The sequence below is a fragment of the Aulonocara stuartgranti genome (genome assembly GCF_965226115.1).
Source record: "Aulonocara stuartgranti genome assembly, chromosome: 8".
Taxonomy (NCBI): Eukaryota; Metazoa; Chordata; class Actinopteri; order Cichliformes; family Cichlidae; genus Aulonocara; species Aulonocara stuartgranti.
This window is the reverse complement of record NC_138959.1, coordinates 15,075,047-15,097,115: the sequence shown is the minus strand read 5'-3', so window position 1 is coordinate 15,097,115 and position 22,069 is coordinate 15,075,047. Positions and strand designations below refer to the sequence as shown.

Genomic DNA, 22,069 nt, shown 5'->3' with positions numbered 1-22,069 from the left:
GAAACAACAAAGGGATAAAAAAATAAATCTATCTGATTGAGGAATCACTCATCTTTGGAAAAGAGAGTTTATTACAGAGAAATGGCTCTTTCCAAAATAAAAGCTATGCTATACGCTTCTTCTGGGCTATACTCTCAGCAGCATATTAAATATATCAGGTCCCCATAAGGAGAATCAGGTGCTAACGGTTGTCTAAATGACTCGGGTAAAGTTTGTAGCATATTCGTCATATTCGTTGTGTTCCCACTAGTGCTGTCAGCGTTAATCTCGTTGAAATAACGTTAACGCCACAACACAGCAAATTTCCGTTAACAAGCTACCGCGGATCGCCCCGTGCGTGGGGCTGGACGGCGTCAACACGTTAACGAGCAAACTGCGCTAACGCACTAGTTCCCACCAATGTAATTGAGCATTGCATGGCACATCCGACATACTGTTTTACTTTTGTCCATGACGCGCTTACCTTCAGGGTCATACTTCACATGAAGACCAAAATAGTTCCAAACCCACATCTGAATGAGGGTGGGGGAGGTTCAATTTGCCATGTTGCAAGGAGAGCTTAACTTCTGTCTCGCTAGCTTGCCCTGCGCTCAGTGAATCTGCGTTCGACTACTCCGCCTAGGCTGCACTGTCGAGCGCAGATCCACTGAGCGCTCAACACAGACAGCATCGTCAGAAGGAAAATTGATAAAACAAATTACAAATTTTGTATTGTTCGATACATATGCGTACCGAACCGAAAGCACTGTATCGAACAGTTCAATATCGATATGAGTATTGTTGCACCCCTAGTATGTATGTATATATATAGGGTTTTTGAGCTATCAATATCTGTTTCTTTGTATTCCAAATTAGTATTACCTCGTCGGTATCCTTATCTCTTTGTATCTTGTTGTTAAATGTTTGCCAAGTCTATTTTAAATGTTTCGATTGCCTTGGTCCTGGGTCCTTTTGACCCAGTGTTTGTGAGTTTCTGGTGTTCAGATTCAGTAGCAGTCTACCACACCGAGGCATTTGACAGTCTTTTCCCATCCAAGGTGGCTGAGAGCGTTAGGCAGCTTAAGCACTGCAGAGCTCCTCAGGAAAGCTGCTCATTTTAGTATTGCCCTTTAGAGAGTGGTGAGTGGGACTCTTGTGTTTGTTATACTGTGGCATATAGTAGGGTGGACCTTGACGACTGTTTCCCTCTTTTTGTTACAGGATTGTGCCATACTGCTGCTGTCTTGTTTTATCCCGTTCTGTCTTGTTTGGTTTTATTCTGTCTTGTTGTGGCCTGTTTGTCATCTTACAAACATTTATGGACTGGCCTCGACTGACTCCTGGTTTTATGGTCTTTTACTCGGAATTGTTTTATGCATTTTAATCATACTTTTATAAAGAACTGTAACTTAGGGTGTATTTGTTTTATTTGTCTTTTACAAATTTGTTTAACTTTTTATGCTTTGTTGCTTTAGTGGAGGTGTGGCCACTTGTTGAGGGGCTAGGCACGTGAGGTGGAATCCCCTCCCCGATGCATGAGAGTGTACACACCAGGCATAGGCATAGGTAGATTGCACCATTTAGATTTCAGTGTTAGTGACAGTGAGATTTGCAGTGGAACTACACGGGTGAGTAATTGGTGGCACCCTTGGGCACTGCTCTCTGTAGGTTGCCTCCTCAAGTGGCCGGTCTTTACTATTTTGTTTAGTTATTTTATTGAGTTGTTATTTTACTAGGGTATCACCGTGGCAGCGAGCCTTGTTGTTTTAATCATTGTTAAAGTGTTTTAATTAACAGTCTTGCAGACTCAGCCCTGCTACCTTAAGAACTTCTCTGATTTTACAGTTCTATGCTTTAGTAGTTTTTCTTAATAAATTTTGATTCATAAAACTGATCTGCCTCACATCTGCTGTTAATAACGTGCCCGTGGGCTTTGGTAGCCAGTGTAATGTCTACATTGGCTATAAAAATCTTTCCTGGGGTGTAACTCTCTCCGCAGGTGGCGTTGTCAACACCCCTTAGTCACCTTTACTGGTTATCCCTCCTTCGCGCCACCACACATCATTTCCTGTTTTATTGTGAAAGTCTTGTGTTTTCCATGTTCGGTGTGTTTAGTTTTGCTTCCCCTGTGGCTTTATCTTAATTAGCGTCAGCTGTGTTCCCCGTGTATTCTCACTTCCCTCGTTATCCTTCTGTGTATTTATGTCAGCATCTCCCTCGTGGCTGTGTGAGTCTCCCTGTGTTCCCCCTTGTGTTCAGATTCTTACGGTGTGTTCACACCGAACGTGATGGACGCGAATAAAACGCCCCAAACGCCCCTAATTGACGCGTACACATTCGCGTCTCAACGTGTGTCCAAGAAAAATCCATCGCGCGTCAAAATATGATATTTTGACGCGCGTGAACCGGAAATGTGGGAGGAAGTTGTGCCAGACCGGTATCTTTGCAAGATGGCAGCTGTTGAGCTAGCGCTTGAAGAGAGAGTCTCCCTTCTCTATGTACTGTGGAGAGCAGAGCAGCAGCGTAAAAGACGTCCTCGCCGTACCTGGGTCCATCAGGTCCTCCAGAGGCGTGAGCAATTTGGTGAGTTTCACCATTTGCTCCAGGAGCTGCGCCTGGATGACGGCCGATTCCAGCGCTATCACCGTCGGCCAGTTTGAGGACCTGCTTTCCCTCGTCGGTCCCAGCATCGCCCGCCTAGACACCAACTACAGGCGCTCAATCCCACCTGCAGAGCGCCTGTCCGTCTGCCTGAGGTTAGTAAAAGTGTTTAATACGGTAGTCCTTTATTGATACCTGTGCTAATATATGCTAAACCATCCATTTATACACTGCTAACATGGATGTGCTATGCTAACAGTGAATGCTGTCGGTGTTTACTGAAAGCAAACTGTGGTATGGAGACTGTTTATAATATTTCTAGTGATACTCAGAAGGTCTCATCAAGTCCCGATTTAATTCAATTTATGCTGTTATCAGTGTTTGCGATGATAGCATGGCTGTGGTGTCACATCAATGTATGCGCTCGGTGTTTGCTGATATCAAACTGTAGCATTAGGACCACTGAGTTAACCTTTGTAGTGATACTCACTCCTTTTTATTTAGAACTGGTTTAATTCTGGGATAGTTGAATATTTGTATATAATCCCTGCAGCTGTCAGACTCTATAACAGGGGTCACCAGCCTTTATTAAAACAGAGTTAGATAAAACTGTGAACAGTTTGGTTCATCTTTAGTTACATGGTTCTATCTTGATAAGCTATGTCTTATGTTGAATTTTCCCAATTCTTTGAATCTTTGGGCTGAAGGAAGGACAATACTCGGTGTATAAATGCTCAATCAACAATCATTTATTTCCATACAATTCAACAATAAGAGCATTACAACGTCCGGACGGGAGAGATGCTACCAGAGGGTCAGGCACATGTCTCAAAATGGTGACGGGTTGCTCAGCTTTTTATAGTCTCTAGTGGCCCCCAGCTAGTCGTAAAAGCCAAAACATCACATTTTTTCTCTGTTACAGCGCCTAAGTTATGACCTCGGCAGTTGTTTCTCTGCTTTCTGTAAGGTGGGGGTGTGGAATGTGGTCTATCTATCTCCCCTGTCTTTAGACACAGAGTCTCCTGCTTACAACCTTCTCTTCATGATTCAACAATTAAGCATGTCAAGAAAACAGTGTAACACATTCCCAGCAGATCAAGGATACAGAGTGATGCACATTTATCTAATGAACTAATATGTGAATATGTTCTGTTAACTCAAAAGTATAATGAGAACTAAACTACATACAGCTCACACACTCTATATTAAAGGGTATAATGTGATCTACAGCAGTATTCTAATTCAACTACTTTGATTACATATATAAGGTAACATATAATAACAGAATAATCTAATAATTCCCCCTTTTGATCTCTGAAAGAGATCACTTACAACATGCCCTCCAGGGTCGCAAGGTCCAAGTTTTCTTGATCCTGAGGCCCTCTGTCCCCCTTTAACGGGTGGACCATATGTGGGATGACCTCTGTGTTCACGCAGTTCAGATGCAAGCAAAGTTAGATTTACAACCATAACAGCAGTTACAGATGACTCTCCCATCACTCCCCAATTCTCCCACAGCTTTATTTTGGTGCTCCAGTTTTCCACTCCCATTTTAATGCCCCCTTATACCTTTCAAATGTACTTAGACTAGAACCTCTGTCTAAGGAGCTTTTAACCTTTATTTTTATTGCTGCAGCTACCAGTGTCTTCCAGTTGGGTGATTCTCAGCTTCTTTCTTCGACCTCCGGGGTTAGACCACCCTTTAGTCATTGCACAGTTCTGGGGATTATTCTGCCCCGATTTCAAACAAGGATCTGTGTGTTTTGGGTTCACCGGCGTGTCCCCCTTTTTGCCAAGAGCCTCTCGAACCTCGTTGGTCTGGTGTTCCTGGTTTTCGCCAACCCCTTCATGGTTATTGCTGTGTTTGTGGGATCCATCTTCTCCAGGAGCCCAAACGTCATGACACTTGACCCCAGTTGCTGTCTCGGCAGTCCCTACATCTGTCCCTGCTGTGAAGGGTCCTCACATCTCCGGGTCCCCGTCTGGTGTCTGTTCCTTTCTCTGCAAGAGACAGAAAACCAAAACACCTCTCTCCCTAGCCTTGATAATCTAATATTGTTATCCATTGTTCTTCTAATGATTCAAATTTGGTTTAAAATATTATGTTCAGGACTTATTCTAATCATAATCTATGTGTGTGTAAAAGAAATAAAAAATTAGTGAACCCTTTCTAAGTCTAACACATTATAAGCTTAAGTTTTACCATCGCTAATTTATTAAACACACAAATAAAGTCATAAAATGTTCATAACACCATTGTTTGATGTTCGGACTCAACTCCCCCTTTTTGACACACTCCCATGTGTCAATTCATTGGAGCTAGACACTTAAAAGAGAAGGTTAGTGACATCATATCTGGTAACTGGTCCATCCAGAGCTGTAACATTTTGAAATGTACATACAACAAGCCAAACCACACCTTGGTCACACCAACCCTTTTCTGCCCCGAAGATGTCCAATGCCACCCTAGTATGGACTGTCAAAAGTGGCTTTAACGCTGACTATCCTGACAATCCATTTTATAACGTTTCCTGGTCAGATTTGCCAATCTCTGCACCAGGGTTTTAAACTTTTCGCCATTTCCATTAGTTGTTATTTTTATTTAGTTTCGACTCCAGATTTTAAATTTTAAATGTTCTTGCCGCACCGTGTGGTCCTAATTTTGGTTGGAGTGAATTGATAACTTTTTGAAGGCGATTGTTTCACACCTTTATTTAGATGTCCCAGTCCTGTTGTCTCGGGATACATCACGCTGCCTTATCTGGGGTTAGCTGTTTTCTGGGGATGCGGGTTGAGTGGGTGAGCTCTTCAAGGAGGGGGAGTGTGCTCCCCCTGATGAGGTCTTCTAGGTAAGCTAGGTTAACCTTCTTGTGTGAGCTTTTCAAGTGCACTTTAAGGTTAGTGGGACTTTTAGTTTTATAAATGTCCCTCATGTCCCCCTGATGACCCAGTATTTCATTTTTGCACACTGTAGTACACATTTTAGTTTTTGCTTGTAGCTCGCATACTCTACTTGCCACTCCTCTAATTCCTGATGTTTCTTAGAGAGGGCAACAGTACCTTTAAAATTATATCACATGTGTGGGGGTGTGGCCTTGCCAATTGTTTTGCCCACCTTTTCAAAATGGCTGGCGTGCCCACAAGCACATTTCATAGAAAAAGAAAGGTAAGCTTGATATTTACATTTAAAATGTTTTGTTAAACTCAGATCTTTATTTTATTCTTTTTGCAAGTACCCCTCCTCGGTGGCGAGAAACTGTTGGTGTGGTCAAGTGGGTGCTCTAGAAACAAACGCTCAGGACAGAACAGTTATCAGTCATGTACTTCCTACAAATTTTGCATATGTTTTATTTCATATTGATCCTCTGAGTGTAATGGTACATTTTAATTTGAATTTATCCAAACTAAACACAATATTTTCTTTATTTACTTTGCTCTTGTTCTTTTTCAGTACCACATCCTATCAAATGTCCCTGTCGATTATATTCTACATTTAATAACTTACTATTTCAAGTGAGAACCTAAATCACGTGGACCAATGTTTATTATTGCATATCTCTATTCTGAATGTGGCCAGTCATTCATAGGTATTGTTCAATTTTGGCGATTTTCCTCTATAAAATTTAATTGACTTTTTTACAGTGGCCTGCTGTGGTTAATAGTAACATATTCCAGTCATGAGTGATATCAATAGTTATCTCCACTGTAGCATTTGGCATTCCCAATAATATAACATGATACCTTAATCAAAACACAGCTAATATAGCACAGTTTTCTTAATGCAAACATCAGTAACTCAAAATCAGCAACCACAGTGTTAAGTCTGCAGTTCATACTTATGTGAAGCTAGAGTCTCCTCCTCCAGTCTCTCTTATCCTCCTGCTCCTGAAAAAACAAAACAAAACAAAGCGAAGCATCCACCCTTCTCTTGTCGGCTGGGTGAATTGTTTATGAATTGTTTATTGGCATTTACTAATCCTAAAGTGGGTGCAGTCATTGTCTCAGTATCAAGTCAGTCAAAACTTTTAGTCGTCAGTCCATCACAGTCCATTCACATGCATACCTCCATACACATTCATACCAGATGTTGCTGATAATGGAGTCTCCCGCGCAACCTATTCGAGCCTCCATCACCAGCAAGATGACGTCATCATTTTAAAGGAAAACAATTCCTTGTTGTTTTTTGGGCTGGATTGACTCGGTGCAATCCTTTAGATCAGTGTTCCCTATAAGTGAATTTCTCCCAAGCCAATTACAATCATGGAGAAGCACACTTTGCAACTGTTTTTGTAAGAATATTTCATAGCGCTTTAAATTTCAATCTTTCAGGCCTGGTTTAAAGAGCTGATTGTTAAATCATAAACTCACAAAATATCAACATATCACCACCGGTGGATCACACCTCTCAGATGTTTTTTCTCCAGTGCACTGTAACAAAAACGAAAACAGACATAACCAACAAAATACTACTAAAATAACACAAACTAGGGCCCGTTGCAGACATGTCCAAGCATAAAACTATCCCTCTCTCGCTTACGAGAAAGAACACAAGCCAAAGCTCACTGATAAAATCAAGCTAGCGCTAAACAAAACCAAACAATCAACCAGAAATTCACAGGAACATTTTGCTTCCTGCCGGGACAATATTGTGTGGGAATGAGAACCTCAGGTGCCGTAACACCTTTTGTTCCTCCTTGAATTAAAACTCAATCACAGAAAATGCCGTACTCCAACCTAAACTTACACTATTAATTCATCATTTTCACTCTGTGCCACTGTTCCTCATCAGGGCTGTGTGAAGCACAGCAAAGAATTCAGTCAAGGCCTTGAGCCATAAACAGACATCACGCACAGACATTGTTTTCATAACCAAACTTTTTTAGACCTTATTCCTAAAATCTACATAAATGCCCTCTGGGTGACATATAACACATTCTAAGTATTTAATGGTAATCAATGGCTCCTCATAAAAATTATGCATTGGGATGTTTGTGTGCAGCATTTTGCATATCAGCATAAGCAAAGCATTCTTCATTGCATCAGCGTGTATGTGTGTGTGCGTGTGGATCACTCTTTATTGCACAAGCGTGTGCATGTGTATGTGTGTGCATCACTTCTCAGTGAATCAACATTCCCGTGTGTGTGTGTGTGTGTGTGTGTGTGTGTGTGTGTTTCTCTTCATTCTGAGTCAGTGCATGTAGATGTGTGTGTTTGTGTGGGTGTTTGTGTTTGTGTTCATCACTTTCCTGTTCTGGTGTTCTGGGTAAACCACGGCCTGAAGCATGCCCTGGGGTCCTGCCCCCCTCCTTTTTCAGTTTGTTTGCGACCATTGCTGCTGCTGCTGCTGCTCAAAATTCAGTCCGTCCTGGTTCTGACCCCAATTGGGGCAGTCCTTTCTCCAGTGTCGATGTTCACCGCAGGTGAAACCTGCATCTTCTTCTGTGTTTTTGTCCATTCTGAGGTGCCTTCTGTCCTCAGTTACTCCTCTTGTCTCGGTCACGCCCTTTTTCGCCACCCGATCATCCGTGTTGGTCCATCACTGTCCTGCACAGTGTGAATGCAAAGTTATCAAGGTCAGCATTCTTTCGCTCGGCCTTACTTTTCATTCGGGCTTGGCGGGCGTCTCGTCACAGCTCTGTCAGCTGACGCAGTCTGGGAATTTTCCCCCGTGTAGTGAAACGGGCCTTAGGTTTAGTGCTCTCCGTCTCGGCTGCATGAGATCACATTCCTGCAGGTCTGTTGACATTCTCAGGTCGTTGTTGTGGGTCCAGCTGTTGCAGCATTTGGTCAGTGTCACGTATGGGGGAGAGCAGGAGTCCAGTCAGCCTCGGCTTTCAGGGCCGGCAAAGCAGCCTGTAATTAAATATGTATAGAAAAAACAAAAACAAAACAAAAACAAACAAAAAACAAAAACAAACGAACAGGAAAATGTTGTTGTGTTGGCTGTGTTATTCAGAGGGGAGACAATGGGGCCAGGCCCTGTGTCAGCCTTCTCTCCCCCTTTTTTGTTTTTTGTCTCCCGATATAATCAACTCCTAACCCACCAAGTTGACAGGACAACACCGGTATATGTTAAAATTCTTAAGATCATGTTTAAAAGCCCAAAAAAGGAACTTTCTTTCATTCAGTAATCACTTTTATTAATCAATCAACAGAAAACATGTCACAATTTGAATCTTTTAACCACTAAATTTGTTGTGTCTTGCCTGGTTGGTTAGACCAGTGTTCCTTTTTTTTTTTTTTTGTTAAATTGTTGTCCTGCAACCCAGAGGGTTTCTTTGTCAGTAATGTATAGACTTCATCATTTAAGTATGTTAATTTTTCTTTAACCTTGCTGGAAAATCTTCACGTGTTCATGAGTGTAAGCTGTTTCTTCATTGCGTGTATGTGCATTTGTATAAAAGCAGGTTAATTTTATCTTTTCTCAAACTAGGCGTTACCTTAAAAGGAGCCTTTCTCTCAGATTTCTCTGCTTGTGTGTGTTTTTGTTTCACCTTTTCGTTGTGATGCTCCGGACGCCTTCCCAACCTCCACAAGTCCGTTGGCCCCAATTTTATGTGTTAAAACTTCTCTTAATTTCTCCTCTAATTCTCTCCTCGCTGCTGTCTTTTTCACAGCTGCTGATTCGTGCTGGGTGTGGTTCCCATTACCTATAATTTTGCTTCGGCCGCTGTGCTTGTGGGGGCAGTTGGTCCAGGTCCGCAGCTTCCTGTATTAACACACTAAGAGATTTATTTTAATTTCATTTTCATCACTTTTAAACCGATAAGCAGGCAACACGCCTACCTTGACAGCGTAAACTGTACGCCAGTCTCCCAACACATTCCTCTCTCTACTCCTCCATAATTCTCCACTGCACACCTCTTACTATCTCTCCTTTTTATTTTTATTACACCACAGAGTAATACACCCAATTATGCCCGTCTATCTCCATGTGGCTCCAAATTCCCTCTTTATTTTAATTTCACACTCGTCAGGGGACAGGCACACAACAATTTCAACCACTGAAACGAGGAATTCAACCTTTTTATATTTCTTTACTAATCTAGACTCAACGTTTGTTCGCAAAATGTGTCTTGTTCTAGTCCGGAATAAATGTGAACCCGTGATTACACGGCCGTTCCAGTGTTATTTCCGTAGCTATGCGGGGGCCCTCACCTCCCCAAGTCACCACCTCGGCACCCGGACGCCGCCGGTCCTGCCCGCGCGTCCACGAACAGGAGGGTCGCCACTCCATAGGCAAATGTTCCACAGGTACACTAGGCATCAACCTTTGATCCTAAAATGTGTATTTGCTCTAATGTCCTCCTAATCAAACACATCAACCGTCACTGTCACTGTGTTCACACTTCACACTCCACACAAAAAACACACTCAGAGCGCGCCTCACTCACACTCTCACTCAGTGCGCGCTTTACCCACAAGACAGCACCCAGAGCGCGCTTCGCAGCTTCACACACACTCTCTCACCCAGAGCGCGCCTTCACACTCACACACAACACTTTTCCTCAGCGGGAATTTTACACAGAAACCTCTGAGCTCAACTATTAGATCTTCTTAAAGCACACTGCACCATAGACCAAAATACCCCTTTCTCTGCGCTTATGACCGCCACCACGGGGCAAAGTCGCATCATAAAAGTGATGCTTGCATCCCCGAAGTTATACCTGACATCATAAACCAGGTGTTGCTATGTACTAAATTTTTACTTTGTATTATGACCGCAGCCCTTTATACTCGACTGACGCCACAAACCACCGTCAAGCCTCTGTTCAATGTACTAAAACTAGCACCAACCACTACTGCACTTCACGGCCGCACCACCGGAACACGCCGTATCATAAACCAAACCTACAGACGTGTTTCGCTCTCGCGTTGCCAGCGTCCAACTGCACCGTGAAGCCAGCATCTGCTTGTCCTTAAATCAACTTCTATTTCATAGCCGGCAAAAGCCAGGACATCACTGACACCATAAACAAAATAAACAAACCTCGACTTCAATGTACTGAACTAATGGCCGCGTCTTCAGAATAAATTCTAATGTATTATTGCTACAGAAGCCAGTATTAGACAAAATTAAATGTGGAAGGTAAAGTGGCTGCATCTAGTCCAACGTAGTATGTTATTAGTATCTCGGTAGAAGCAGATTACTGCAACTAGACCAACGTAGTATGTTATTAGTATCTCGGTAGAAGCAGTTTATTTAACACACTGGAATTCAGCCTCAACTTATGTTGTTAGTATCTTGCGCCAAAAACCAGACACCGACAAATTTACTGTGAAAATACATGTGACTCAGCGAACAGATTAATTTGGAAAGCCCAATATGCACATTTGGTATTTATAATACAACAGGCTGTGCTTACCTTTTTATTTTTGGACCGGTCCTCTGTTCACCTCGCCTCACGATCTCACCAAAGGTCAAATCTGCACCTCCTCAGCACACCAAAGATCCGGGTCACACGGCACCAAGTTGTTGAAAACACGCAGTTCTTTGAATCTTTGGGCTGAAGGAAGGACAATACTCGGTGTATAAATGCTCAATCAACAATCATTTATTTCCATACAATTCAACAATAAGAGCATTACAACGTCCGGACGGGAGAGATGCTACCAGAGGGTCAGGCACATGTCTCAAAATGGTGACGGGTTGCTCAGCTTTTTATAGTCTCTAGTGGCCCCCAGCTAGTCGTAAAAGCCAAAACATCACATTTTTTCTCTGTTACAGCGCCTAAGTTATGACCTCGGCAGTTGTTTCTCTGCTTTCTGTAAGGTGGGGGTGTGGAATGTGGTCTATCTATCTCCCCTGTCTTTAGACACAGAGTCTCCTGCTTACAACCTTCTCTTCATGATTCAACAATTAAGCATGTCAAGAAAACAGTGTAACACATTCCCAGCAGATCAAGGATACAGAGTGATGCACATTTATCTAATGAACTAATATGTGAATATGTTCTGTTAACTCAAAAGTATAATGAGAACTAAACTACATACAGCTCACACACTCTATATTAAAGGGTATAATGTGATCTACAGCAGTATTCTAATTCAACTACTTTGATTACATATATAAGGTAACATATAATAACAGAATAATCTAATACTTATCACAGATTCATTTTCCAAAAATATTAATGATTTAAGCAAGGAAAGGGCTACATGTCAACATACAACTCTTTATTTCTATTAATGTCTTACTTCATTCCTACCTGATTGACATGTTTAGGAATTGTGAGTGATTGGCTCACTGTAGTGGCAAAAGTTGCTACCAATCAAATTATGATATGTTAAAGTTAAAACAAAACACAACTGTTTTAGATATTATCTAATATATATTTTGTAATTATCCTTATAATTACAAAATGTTTTATGTAAGATTTAAGTTTTGTGATTTAAATCTGACATCACAAAAGTATTTTGGAATTTGAATAATGTATTTTGTAACTGCAGTACACATAATACTGATTTTGAACAATTTTGTCCAGGTTCCTTGTCACCGGGGACTCCTTCAGGACCATCGCGTTCAGTTTCAGAGTCGGTGTGTCCACGGTGTCACTGGCACTGACTCTTCTTTCTTTCTTTTGTCCTCATACAGAATCTGAGTGTGTGCTACATATGTGCTTCCAGGAGTTTGGATTTTGCTTTTTCTTCATGGACGTTTGGCACATTTATGTTTTTAAAAGTCTTTATTTGCTTATTTTATTTTCTATGAGTGCTGCATTTGCATCACTTCATCCCTGTAGTCTTGAATGTTCTTGTATTTTTAGTTATTTATTAGTATTTTTGTAGTTCCGGATTTTTGCCTTAATTTCCTTATATCCCACAGTGACCTTGATCCTCAGGTTTGTTTGCATGCTTGCTTGTTTTTTAGCATGATAATTTTATCTTTATTTAGTCCACTTAATCTATCTATACCTACCTGCTATACCTTGCTTGCTGGGTTTGAACCCTCTCTTTGTAGCAGCCCCATTCTTCGTGGCATATATTTAAAAAAAAAAAAAAAAAGGTACAGGAAAAGATTTTGGTCTATTACCAATTATTCTATCATAATGAACACCACTAACTATAACCTAAAAATGTTGTAATTCAATTAATATTCAGCAGAAGTTGAACATGATTAGCCTCCATTTGGAAGTCTCCCATTTGTCGACATGCATGTCCCTGACACGTGTTTGGCTAAAAATGATGCTGTTAAAGTAAAGAAGTTATGCAGAGCTCTGTAACGGTTATGGAAACGGGCTGCATAGCTGCTGTGCAACAACTCTGTCGAAGTGCATTTAATGACATGTATGAAAATACATACCCTTTAAAATTAAGTGATTCTGAAACCAGGCACAAGTTCAGCTGTGTCGTAACCAGTGTTGGTCAAGTTACTTGAAAAAAGTAATCAGTAACTAATTACTGATTACTTCCCCAAAAGTAATCCCATTACTTTACTGATTACTTATTTTCAAAGTAATTAATTACTTACTTACTTTTTAAAAACACGATTTACAACCTGAATAGGTGATAAAGCGATAGATCTTTCAGCCCAATTCTACTTTTTCTACATAATCCATCATTCAAAATGTAATCAAATGGAAAGGTCTCTTTTTAAAACTTGTTTTATTAGTTTTAATCTTTTAACTTTATGCATCAAGCAAAAATGTAATTATATGCAACATTCTCTGACTGGAAGAAATTTGTTTAATATTTAAACCTATTTTCTGCACATTCCAGCACATAAAATAAAATATTTTTGTGTGTTTACACCCACTCTTTCAAATAGATGCAAGTAAAACACAGCAGAAAATAAATAAAATCAAAGACTCAGCGGTCCGGTTGCTCTATTTTCACCTGTAAAGCAGGAGTGGGGTAGGCGGAGGTTTACCCTGGTGCAGGTGTGCCGCAGCGGTCAGTGGAAGAATCCGTGAGTTTCTCTGTGAATTTCCCATTACGTCGTAGCGCACTCGGTGCTTGATTGGAAGTTTAGGGGTGTTTTTTCGCTGTAAAAATACGTTTTCTTCCCACGCACAACGGACACTAATGTTTTTGTCACTTTTTATGGAATCAAACTTAAAATAAGGTCAGTACTTTCACACTTTAAACGCTGCACGCTCATACTCTCTCCCGCACTGATATATTATCCATTGTTGATCTGCACACAGCTGTTGTCACGAACGTTGCACGCGCTTATGTCACTGTCGTGAGACATTCTCGCAAAAAAAATCACGGTTTTAGTAACGCAGTAACGCAACGTTCCTACGGGAAAGTAACGGTAATCTAATTACCGTTTTTGCAATAGTAATCCCTTACTTTACTCGTTACTTGAAAAAAGTAATCGGATTACAGTAACGCGTTACAAGTAACGCATTACTGCCCATCTCTGGTCGTAACTGGAGTTGTTTGAACTTTTTCAGAGTCAGTATATGGCATGGCATGAGTCAGCACGACACGTAAATTATATCTATATAAAAGACAAAACAAAATCAACCCACACACAGAAAAAGCAAAAACATAATCTTTACATTAATACATAAAGCACTATGATCATCTAACCTTTTGTAACTATTTAGGTCAGATTTCTTGTTTTGCCTCTTATATAGTTTGCTAAAATCTTCTTACGTCGGGCTCTGGTCCGTCAAATCAATCTCAGTCAACCTACTGGCGGTAAATAAAGGTGATGATGATAAATGATGTACAGTTACTGTGGGATATATATATATATATTATTATTATTATTATTTTTTAAATTATTCAGCCTTTCTGGAGGAGCAGCATCAGTGTAAAAGCTGGCTGTCAACATCAGAGAAACCACTTCTTTTGGGGTAATGCCATGTTTTCATTGGGGAACTAACAGTGCACATGCTGGTACTCACACATTCAGTATGCTCCTTTCCATCTCTGCTTTTTTTCTCTCCCCCCCTCTACAAAAATTAAAAAATTTATGCATACATGCACACAGCCCACATTGTTGCCTTGCTTACTCAGATTTGTATGTGATACATTTAACATCTAGACTCTGACATCTGCATACGTAGCATGCTGGCTGCTTTGTAGAAGATGGGAAAACATCAGAAGAGACATTAGACTTGAAATATGTACGTGTGTAAAAGCAGTGTGTGTGTGTGTGTGTGTGTGTGTGTGTGTGTGTGATATAATGATCTTCTTTCGTCCAGGAGAAATGGTATATTTCAGAACTCTGCAGTAATGGTAGTATGCATATGTATATTCAGTTAGGCTGTTTGAATATACAGGCCTTGTTAACTCCCATTGCATTACTGGTGAAAAAGATAAGTATTAATGACACTGGCAATTGTTTATCTACTGTGGCAATTTTGTACTGGCTAAGTGTTCCAAGATTGTGTAATGAGCACTTAAAAAAAATGTTATAATAAATATTTCCCTAGCATCAAATTAAGAATAAGTAACAGAAAGAAAACAAACCAAATTAAAAAAAATTTGTGTGAGTGGCCAGAAAAGACCTTTTGCTGTTTGTGTTTCTCCTCTGGAAGTCCTTAATTTGCCCACTACTTTTTGACAAATAAAGCACTGAGCTGTCTCTCAAACGACTCTCTCAGCCTGTAGATAAACACTAACGTAGCCATCTTGGATTGTAGGCTAAATCCAAAACAATAATTGTTTTGATTTGCAGTAGGTGACCTCGGTCTAGCGCAGTGGTTCAATGACAGAAAAGTCTATCGTAGATAATAAACTCATTCACAATGTTAAGAAATATATTCTAAAACACTTCTTCAGTAAAGACTCAGAGAAGAGAAACACACAGAACTTCTTGCTAGCAAGGGCAGCCTCCGGACTGAGACTCGCCCTGAGAAACTGCCCCGGTCTTTATTTATACTTCAGTGGGTGCTTGTGTGTGTGTGTGTGTGTGTGTGGTCCTGCTGATCAAAGGGTCATATAACATGAAAGCACAAAAGGAACATCCTTGGTCAGGAAGAGGGTAGTCTCCCCCTCACCCTAGATGGTTCACCCTAGATAACACAGTGAGGAAGTCCAGCAGTTCATCTAAACAAAAGGCACTTAGACTAAAACAGACATAGCTACGTTAATCCTACCATAAAACAATAAAACAAGGTACGACCTCTCTCATGCTCCTAGAATGTGGGGGTGAAGCTAGAACACCTTAGAATGTTACAGGCCCCCTAGGATGAGACATTCTTTCAATATGTCACCAACTATATACTTCTAAACACAAATGATTACATGCAGTATTCTACCATATGCAAACTTATATCACTGAAAGATAATACTGACTAATAAGTACAATTTTCCATTGACACACAATGAATCCTTCAGTAATCTGCACCACTTCTTCAATAAAGCAAGTTAAAAAGAATGTGAAAATTGCCAAACATGGAAAAATAAAGTATAGTCTTAGTCTAATTTAAAAAAAAAAAATCCAGAAACTTGTGGATTATTACTTTAGTTTAATCCTATTCACTCTTAGTGGCTGCAGCAGTGAGCCTGTTTTTGATTGAAGACCTGCCGTCAGCTGAGACTGAAGAAGTCACTTGGATGAGTGACGAAACGTTTCTACCACAAAACGCTACGTCCAGATGAACAGAATCAACTTTTGGAGATTTACTTACCTGGATGATTGAGCATGCATCAAGACGATACCTTTGCTAATGAGCCAGCCTGTGAAGAAAAGCCTAACCCATGACCCCGATCTCGCAAAGGCCAGAATAAAATGACGGTGAAATTGGACTATCAAGTCTTCAGATCTGCACCACCGGCTGTTTCTGACCTTATCTCAACATAGCTTTTGTCACCTAGTAACCATGACCAGTGGCAGCTAGTAATGATATTGGGTGGGTGGGCATAAAAAAAATGCATTATGTAGTTAACACTATAGCAGCAGCATCACATTCTTGATACCACATTACAGCCACAAAACCTTGTCATAGTAACACAACAAAACTATATGGAGGAATACCCAGAATGCCAGGCAGACACACACCCACACACATTTTGACTAGCTGTTTCTGTACACATTAACACATGCCTTTTTATTGTTTCTACAAATACAAAGTATGCAGGAATGATGGCTGAATAATCTGAAAGTTCTGCTGATGCAGCTAGGGATGAACTTAAAAATGTGTTCCAACTGTAAAATCTGCCAATAGACTACAATTGAAATATCACAACAATTTACAACATACTGACTTAAACAACATGTCCCCAATACAAGGATTTGGTATCCACAGCAAAAAATATTGATCTTTAAAGAAGTGTAACAAGAAAGAAACATGTTACGTATTTTAAGGGGAGGGAGGGAGAGAGGGGTTGGGCTTACCTTATTTAAAGAGAAGATAACATCGTTGACTTTTCTAGGACGCAAACATGTTGCAAACTGCTTCATCATTACATCACAGCAGTGTACTGCTATAGATTTTTTTTTTTTTAATTAAAAACGGTAGGGAGGGCTTAGCCCCGTCAGCACATTCACACCAGCCGTCCCTGACTATGACTGTGCTAACTACCCAACTGTGGGAAAGAAGGTGGAAAAATGGAGTCTGGACATTTTTAAATATTTATCTAATCCTTGAAGAACTTCAGCAGCTGTACCATCATTGTTGGCTGTCTAAGGCTAAGGCTCAGAGCTAATCATGTTCATATCATGTAAGATTGATTAATATGTACGTTTCTAAAGATTCATGTTAACATTAGCTAGTTACTTTAATGAATAATTTAACAGACTGCAATTGAATGCACTAAATAACAAAAAAATTGAAATTAAACTAAAAGACTAAAAACTAAAAAATTTCTTCTAGCTTGTCTGTGTGCATAGAAAAATATTGCAAAGCTGAAAACAAGCTCTTTTTTTGTTTAACTTAATTAAAAGCTGATTTAGAAAGTGTACAACACTGGACCTGGCTGTAGTGTTTTGTGGACTTGCAGGGGTGGCACACCACAGAGCAGTGGGTGTAGTCAATGGCTGCCACATCTTAATCAAGCCTTCAAGTTGCCCTGATGGTCAGGGGTACAGGAATAAGAAAGCCTTCCTATTTACTGTCCTGTAGGCAGGTTGTGACCATCAGGGCTGCTTCATTGACATGAACATGGGCTGGCCTGGATCGATGTATGACCCAGGGTGCTCCACCACAGCCCACCCCACAGGCAATCAGTCTACCCACCTCCATTGGATTTTATCTTCAGAGATGGAGGATGCCTTGAACATAAAGTATTCCAATTCAGTTTTATGTTTATACATATAAAAGAACTACTGTAAACCTATTATGTTATTTTAGGCAACCATCTGTTGTTTTTTCTAATCGATTCATTCATGGAACTTTTTTCAGAACTAATTTTTATAAGTACAGAGAACATTGAGTCAATTCTCTCCCTGCTCTCCACATTCCTTTCCTCATTCTCGTCTTCTTTTGGTCATCCACTGCTGCAAAGCTATTAGGACAGGAGGCCTAATGGAAGATTTATGTCCCAATGTCTCATCCATGAGGACAAACCACAGCCAAGTAGCATCAGTGGGCTTCCCACTGACTCTGTCTCTGACCCTGGATACTTGCAGAAAGCAAATTAAATAAAAAATGACTGTTGAAAAAGGAGCCACAATTTTTTTTAGGATATATGTTTAATAACTTGTTGCATTAAAATTGTATTATTTGATTACACATGTACATTTTTTTTTAATCGACCCCTTTCTTTTTAGCCTGCAAGGGGACAACCTTCTCCTGTAGGCCCATCTTCTTCAAAACTGTCCTGATAATATAGAGAAAATAAGAGAGAAGGAAAAACAATTGCAATCGTGTCAACCTCTGGATGCAAACTTAGGAAAACTAAGAAGATTTCACTGCAGGGGACACAGGTGCGTACTTCATAAGATGCATTAACTTCTAGAAAGGGCTGGGGCTAGCTTGTTAGGAATCGCCTAACTAATGATTGCCTGCAAGAAAATGGAGATGGCGCAGCTTAAAGATTTTTTTTTAAACTTTCTTCTAGAAATATTGATTTCACAGATTATTTGTATCTGGCTTCATTCACACACTTTTGAATAAAGTGCTCATCTGACATTACAGGTATAACAAAAAGCATTCGATAAGGGACAACAGCAGAGTAAACAATTCTGGGAAGAACTGCAGGATTATTATAAGTCAAGGAAAGGAAAAAGTGTCAAGGTCTGGCTGTGTGGCAAGCAGGATGAGGACCCAAGTGCAGGACTCCAGAGACAAAACCTGAACTACACACTAAAATACAAAACATTAAACTCTTGGCATGGAAAGGCATGAATATTACATGGAACTAGAAACTATGGAGCAAAACATGGAACACAGAGCACGGGGAGAAACATGACAGGAGGACTTTCACGAAGACTGACGACGTGACAAGGTACAGAGGAAAACCGAGGACTTGAATACACGGGATAACGAGAGGGAATACCTGGGAGACAGGGGAAGCAAACTGAGCGCAAAGCACATGAGACGGACTATGAAAATAAAACAGGAAGGTGGGCAGGAATGAAAAAGGTGAGATAAACAGAGAGACATGACAGAGATGAGTCACAGAAAAACACACACATAGATTCAGACTGACTAAATACTGGGAATCGAGGGTGGAGACAGACAAGACTAAGAAGACAGAACGAGGATGAGAGACTGGGCTAACAGAAATGAACAAGATTCAAGCCTGACTTCACAGAGAGAAACGAATAACTATAACAGGGAACCACACACACAAGGGCGGGCAACATCAACTTTAATGCATAATAACAAAATCCTGAATGACAACAAATACAAAATACAGAAATTAAAAATTAAAGACAGCAAACTAGAAAACTCCTAAACATTCCCAAAACTCAAAACACAGACCCAAGAACCATGACAAAAACATTCCTGAACCGAGATTTTTTTTCAAAGATATATAGTCAATACAATCCCATGGAACAATAGACATCATCTGTGAACTCGCTCTAAGTCTGGCTTAAACACTGACTGTCTTTTAATGTGTCTGCTTTTAGAGATGCACCAGTCCACTGGCTGGGTACTGGAATGGGCTGATTTTGCAGACTGGTGACTGGCTTTTCAGTCTCATGTTAAGTTCAGTTACAAGACCTTCCATTTCATGCATGCCCAACACAAGCACAGTGGTGAAAGCAAATAGATACTTTATTGATCCCACAAGGGAAACTTTTGTGTTACAGCAGCATGACAAAGAGTAAAAATAGTACAGTCTACAATACACAGCAAATAACCAACACAGTTATATAAAAGTACAGCAGGTGCCCGGTAAGGGGCTTATACTATGAGATAGTGCAGGAATTTATATATCTACATCAGTGATAAAAACAAAACAAAGAGTAGTAAAAATCAAGTTAGACAAGGTTAATCATCTGTCAGTAATACCAGTTCTAATCAGATACTTAAATCACCTTTATCCAGCTGATCATGGAGATTACCAGAAACTAGAAAAGCAAAAGTGTCTAAAGCTATATGGAGCTCAGAGATCGCCACAAGCAATAAACCGTATGAGCAAAGAATCCAAGCAGTTACAAAGTAAATTGTAAGTGATAAAGAGAAAAGGGTTGGTCCCTGTTAACTGGTCAATTTCTAAACACAGAGAAAAATGATTTACGTGACTGATATTTGTTTTGTTGCATAAATCAGAAAGCATAAACCTCCTTTTGTTTAGTAAGTAAAATAAAAGTAGAAGGCGGGTGTGTAACGATTCATTTTCAGTTAATTATTTATACCTCTTTCCACAGTTAAGAGACACAAATGAGAGGCCGTGTAATTTATTCCAGTTTTGGGGAAAATGTTTGTAAATGCTGTCTGTTATTAGAAAGAAAATTGGAATAGGCAAAAATCATTATCGGTGCTTTTCATTCAGAAAATAAATTTTAATGGGAAAAGAACATTTTAATCTGTGTATCTTTACTTGATGGTTAGGTAAGTGAATTAATTATAGCAACTATGAGATGTGGGATTAGGTTGAAAAGGTTAAGAAGAAAAGAAATAGATGGTGATTGAGATCAGAGATAAAGGGGAGCCACTGCCAATTCTATCCTGGTTAAGTGTTTTGCTGTACAGTTCAAAACAATCATAAAAATGACTTAGTAACGTTTAAAAATGTGGGCCCAATTAACAAAGACATACTATTCCAGGCTCAATTTAACCTAAAGATGAGCATCATAATTACAGTGACAGATTATTGTGCCAATATATGCAGTATATAACATATTTCTTTAACTTGAATGATTTAAACACAAATATGATATGAAAACTATCTTTTAATAATAATAATGATAATAATAATAAAAATATAATTTTATTAAGTCATTTTAATGGACATTGTCAAAAGAGACCAGCGAGGAGTCAGAGAAAAGGAGGGGGTGGATACTGAGAGAAAGAACAAAGAGTAGAAGAGACTAAAAGAAGAATGAGCAGACAGAATTTATTGTTGAAGGCAGATAGAGGAATGGGCACAGGCGAGAGCACAGTATGGAAAGCACAGATAAAGAAAAAAGAGTGAGAAAAAAACTCTTAAAATGAAAAAAAAAATTTTTTTTAAAGGCGACCATATTATGTAAGCAAATATCCAATAAGAATGAAAACTAAAAGTATGAATGACAGCTGCTAGCCACTAGTGGATGTAAGTGGCCAGTTAGTTCCTGTGATACGAGTATCACTAACAGCTTGTCAAATCACACGTTTGAGTTTCCTTCCTTTAGCAGGAAGTGATACCTGTCTATGAGGCGATGAGAGATGAATCTTCTCTTTTTGCCTATAGACTTAGGCCTCAATCCACCTCTGATGCTGGTAGTAGACAGATAGACTGTAGGTAGTAGGCTGTGTCCCAATTACGAGACCACACGCTTGAAGTACGCATTTTGAGTGCGATTACGTCACCGCCACGTGACGACGGCTGTCATTTGACATTTTCATTCCATATACACTTTGTTTTTGCATAATGATACACTTTTGTGTAATTTTGGCAACAGATACCACTGCAGTGGATTCAATCAAACAATCAGAAAGTTATTGAAATGCTGACGTTCAAGGCGTTTAATAAAAGGGACTGGAGCTGTTCCTGGATGCGATGAAGCAAGAGGTGGTGAACAAGCTGACCAGGTTGCCAGTGTGCCAGAGACAGCCACTGAGCTGAAGGAGGAGCCCCGTTTGACTTGGTTAGCCTGAGAGACTTTGGAGGCAGCTGACAGGTACTGACAGGCCAACTGCAGCACAGCTCCGGCGCAAGTTGAAGCAAAAACTCAGATGAAGCCATAGAGTAAGACTTTCAGTCTGTATCAGAATGATACAGAACCTGGCAAATTGTCAGGTGACCAGAAGGGGAAAGCAGAACAGATTCCCGAACAGATAAATAAACACTTTATTTAAATTTGAGGCTAAAAGCCTAACCTTCAATTACATCTAAAATATTTGATCAAAAATCCGTCATGATGACAAAAATGCATCATTGTCCACTACCAGAAAGCATTATCCAAAATCACTACCCGAAATTTGGCTGTTTATGA

At 40.0% G+C, this 22,069-nt stretch overlaps 1 protein-coding gene and 1 long non-coding RNA gene across 3 annotated transcripts; one reads left to right on the top strand and one right to left on the bottom strand.

Moving 5' to 3' along the window:
• The first annotated feature begins 819 nt into the window (after positions 1-819).
• LOC309713415 (uncharacterized protein) lies at positions 820-20,298 on the top strand. 2 transcript variants are annotated; one of them, XR_014278579.1, is made up of 5 exons: positions 820-1,119; positions 1,201-2,735; positions 12,066-12,118; positions 18,251-18,406; positions 18,618-20,298. XR_014278579.1 is itself a non-coding variant. In XM_082545042.1 (4 exons), exons 2-4 carry the CDS (start codon positions 2,476-2,478, stop codon positions 18,310-18,312), a joined length of 375 nt encoding a protein of 124 aa, XP_082401168.1. In that variant the 5' UTR covers positions 820-1,119; positions 1,201-2,475; the 3' UTR covers positions 18,313-20,298. The 2 variants fall into 2 exon arrangements, 1 of the variants encoding a protein (XP_082401168.1); XM_082545042.1 differs by having other exon boundaries at positions 18,251-20,298.
• On the bottom strand, positions 3,308-11,677 carry LOC309713416. The gene is made up of 2 exons (XR_014278580.1): positions 6,417-11,677; positions 3,308-4,899 (listed from the first exon to the last, which is right to left on the bottom strand). It is a non-coding gene; the product is annotated as an uncharacterized lncRNA (long non-coding RNA).
• Positions 20,299-22,069: the final 1,771 nt, after the last annotated feature.

Coding starts and splice junctions, on each gene's coding strand:
- LOC309713415 (XM_082545042.1), top strand. CDS start 2,476: ATGTACTGTGGAGAGCAGAGCAGCAGCGTAAAAGACGTCCTCGCCGTA. Junction 2,736..12,065: donor CGCCTGTCCGTCTGCCTGAG/GTTAGTAAAAGT, acceptor AATTTTGTCCAG/GTTCCTTGTCACCGGGGACT. Junction 12,119..18,250: donor CGCGTTCAGTTTCAGAGTCG/GTGTGTCCACGG, acceptor CTTTCTTTTTAG/CCTGCAAGGGGACAACCTTC.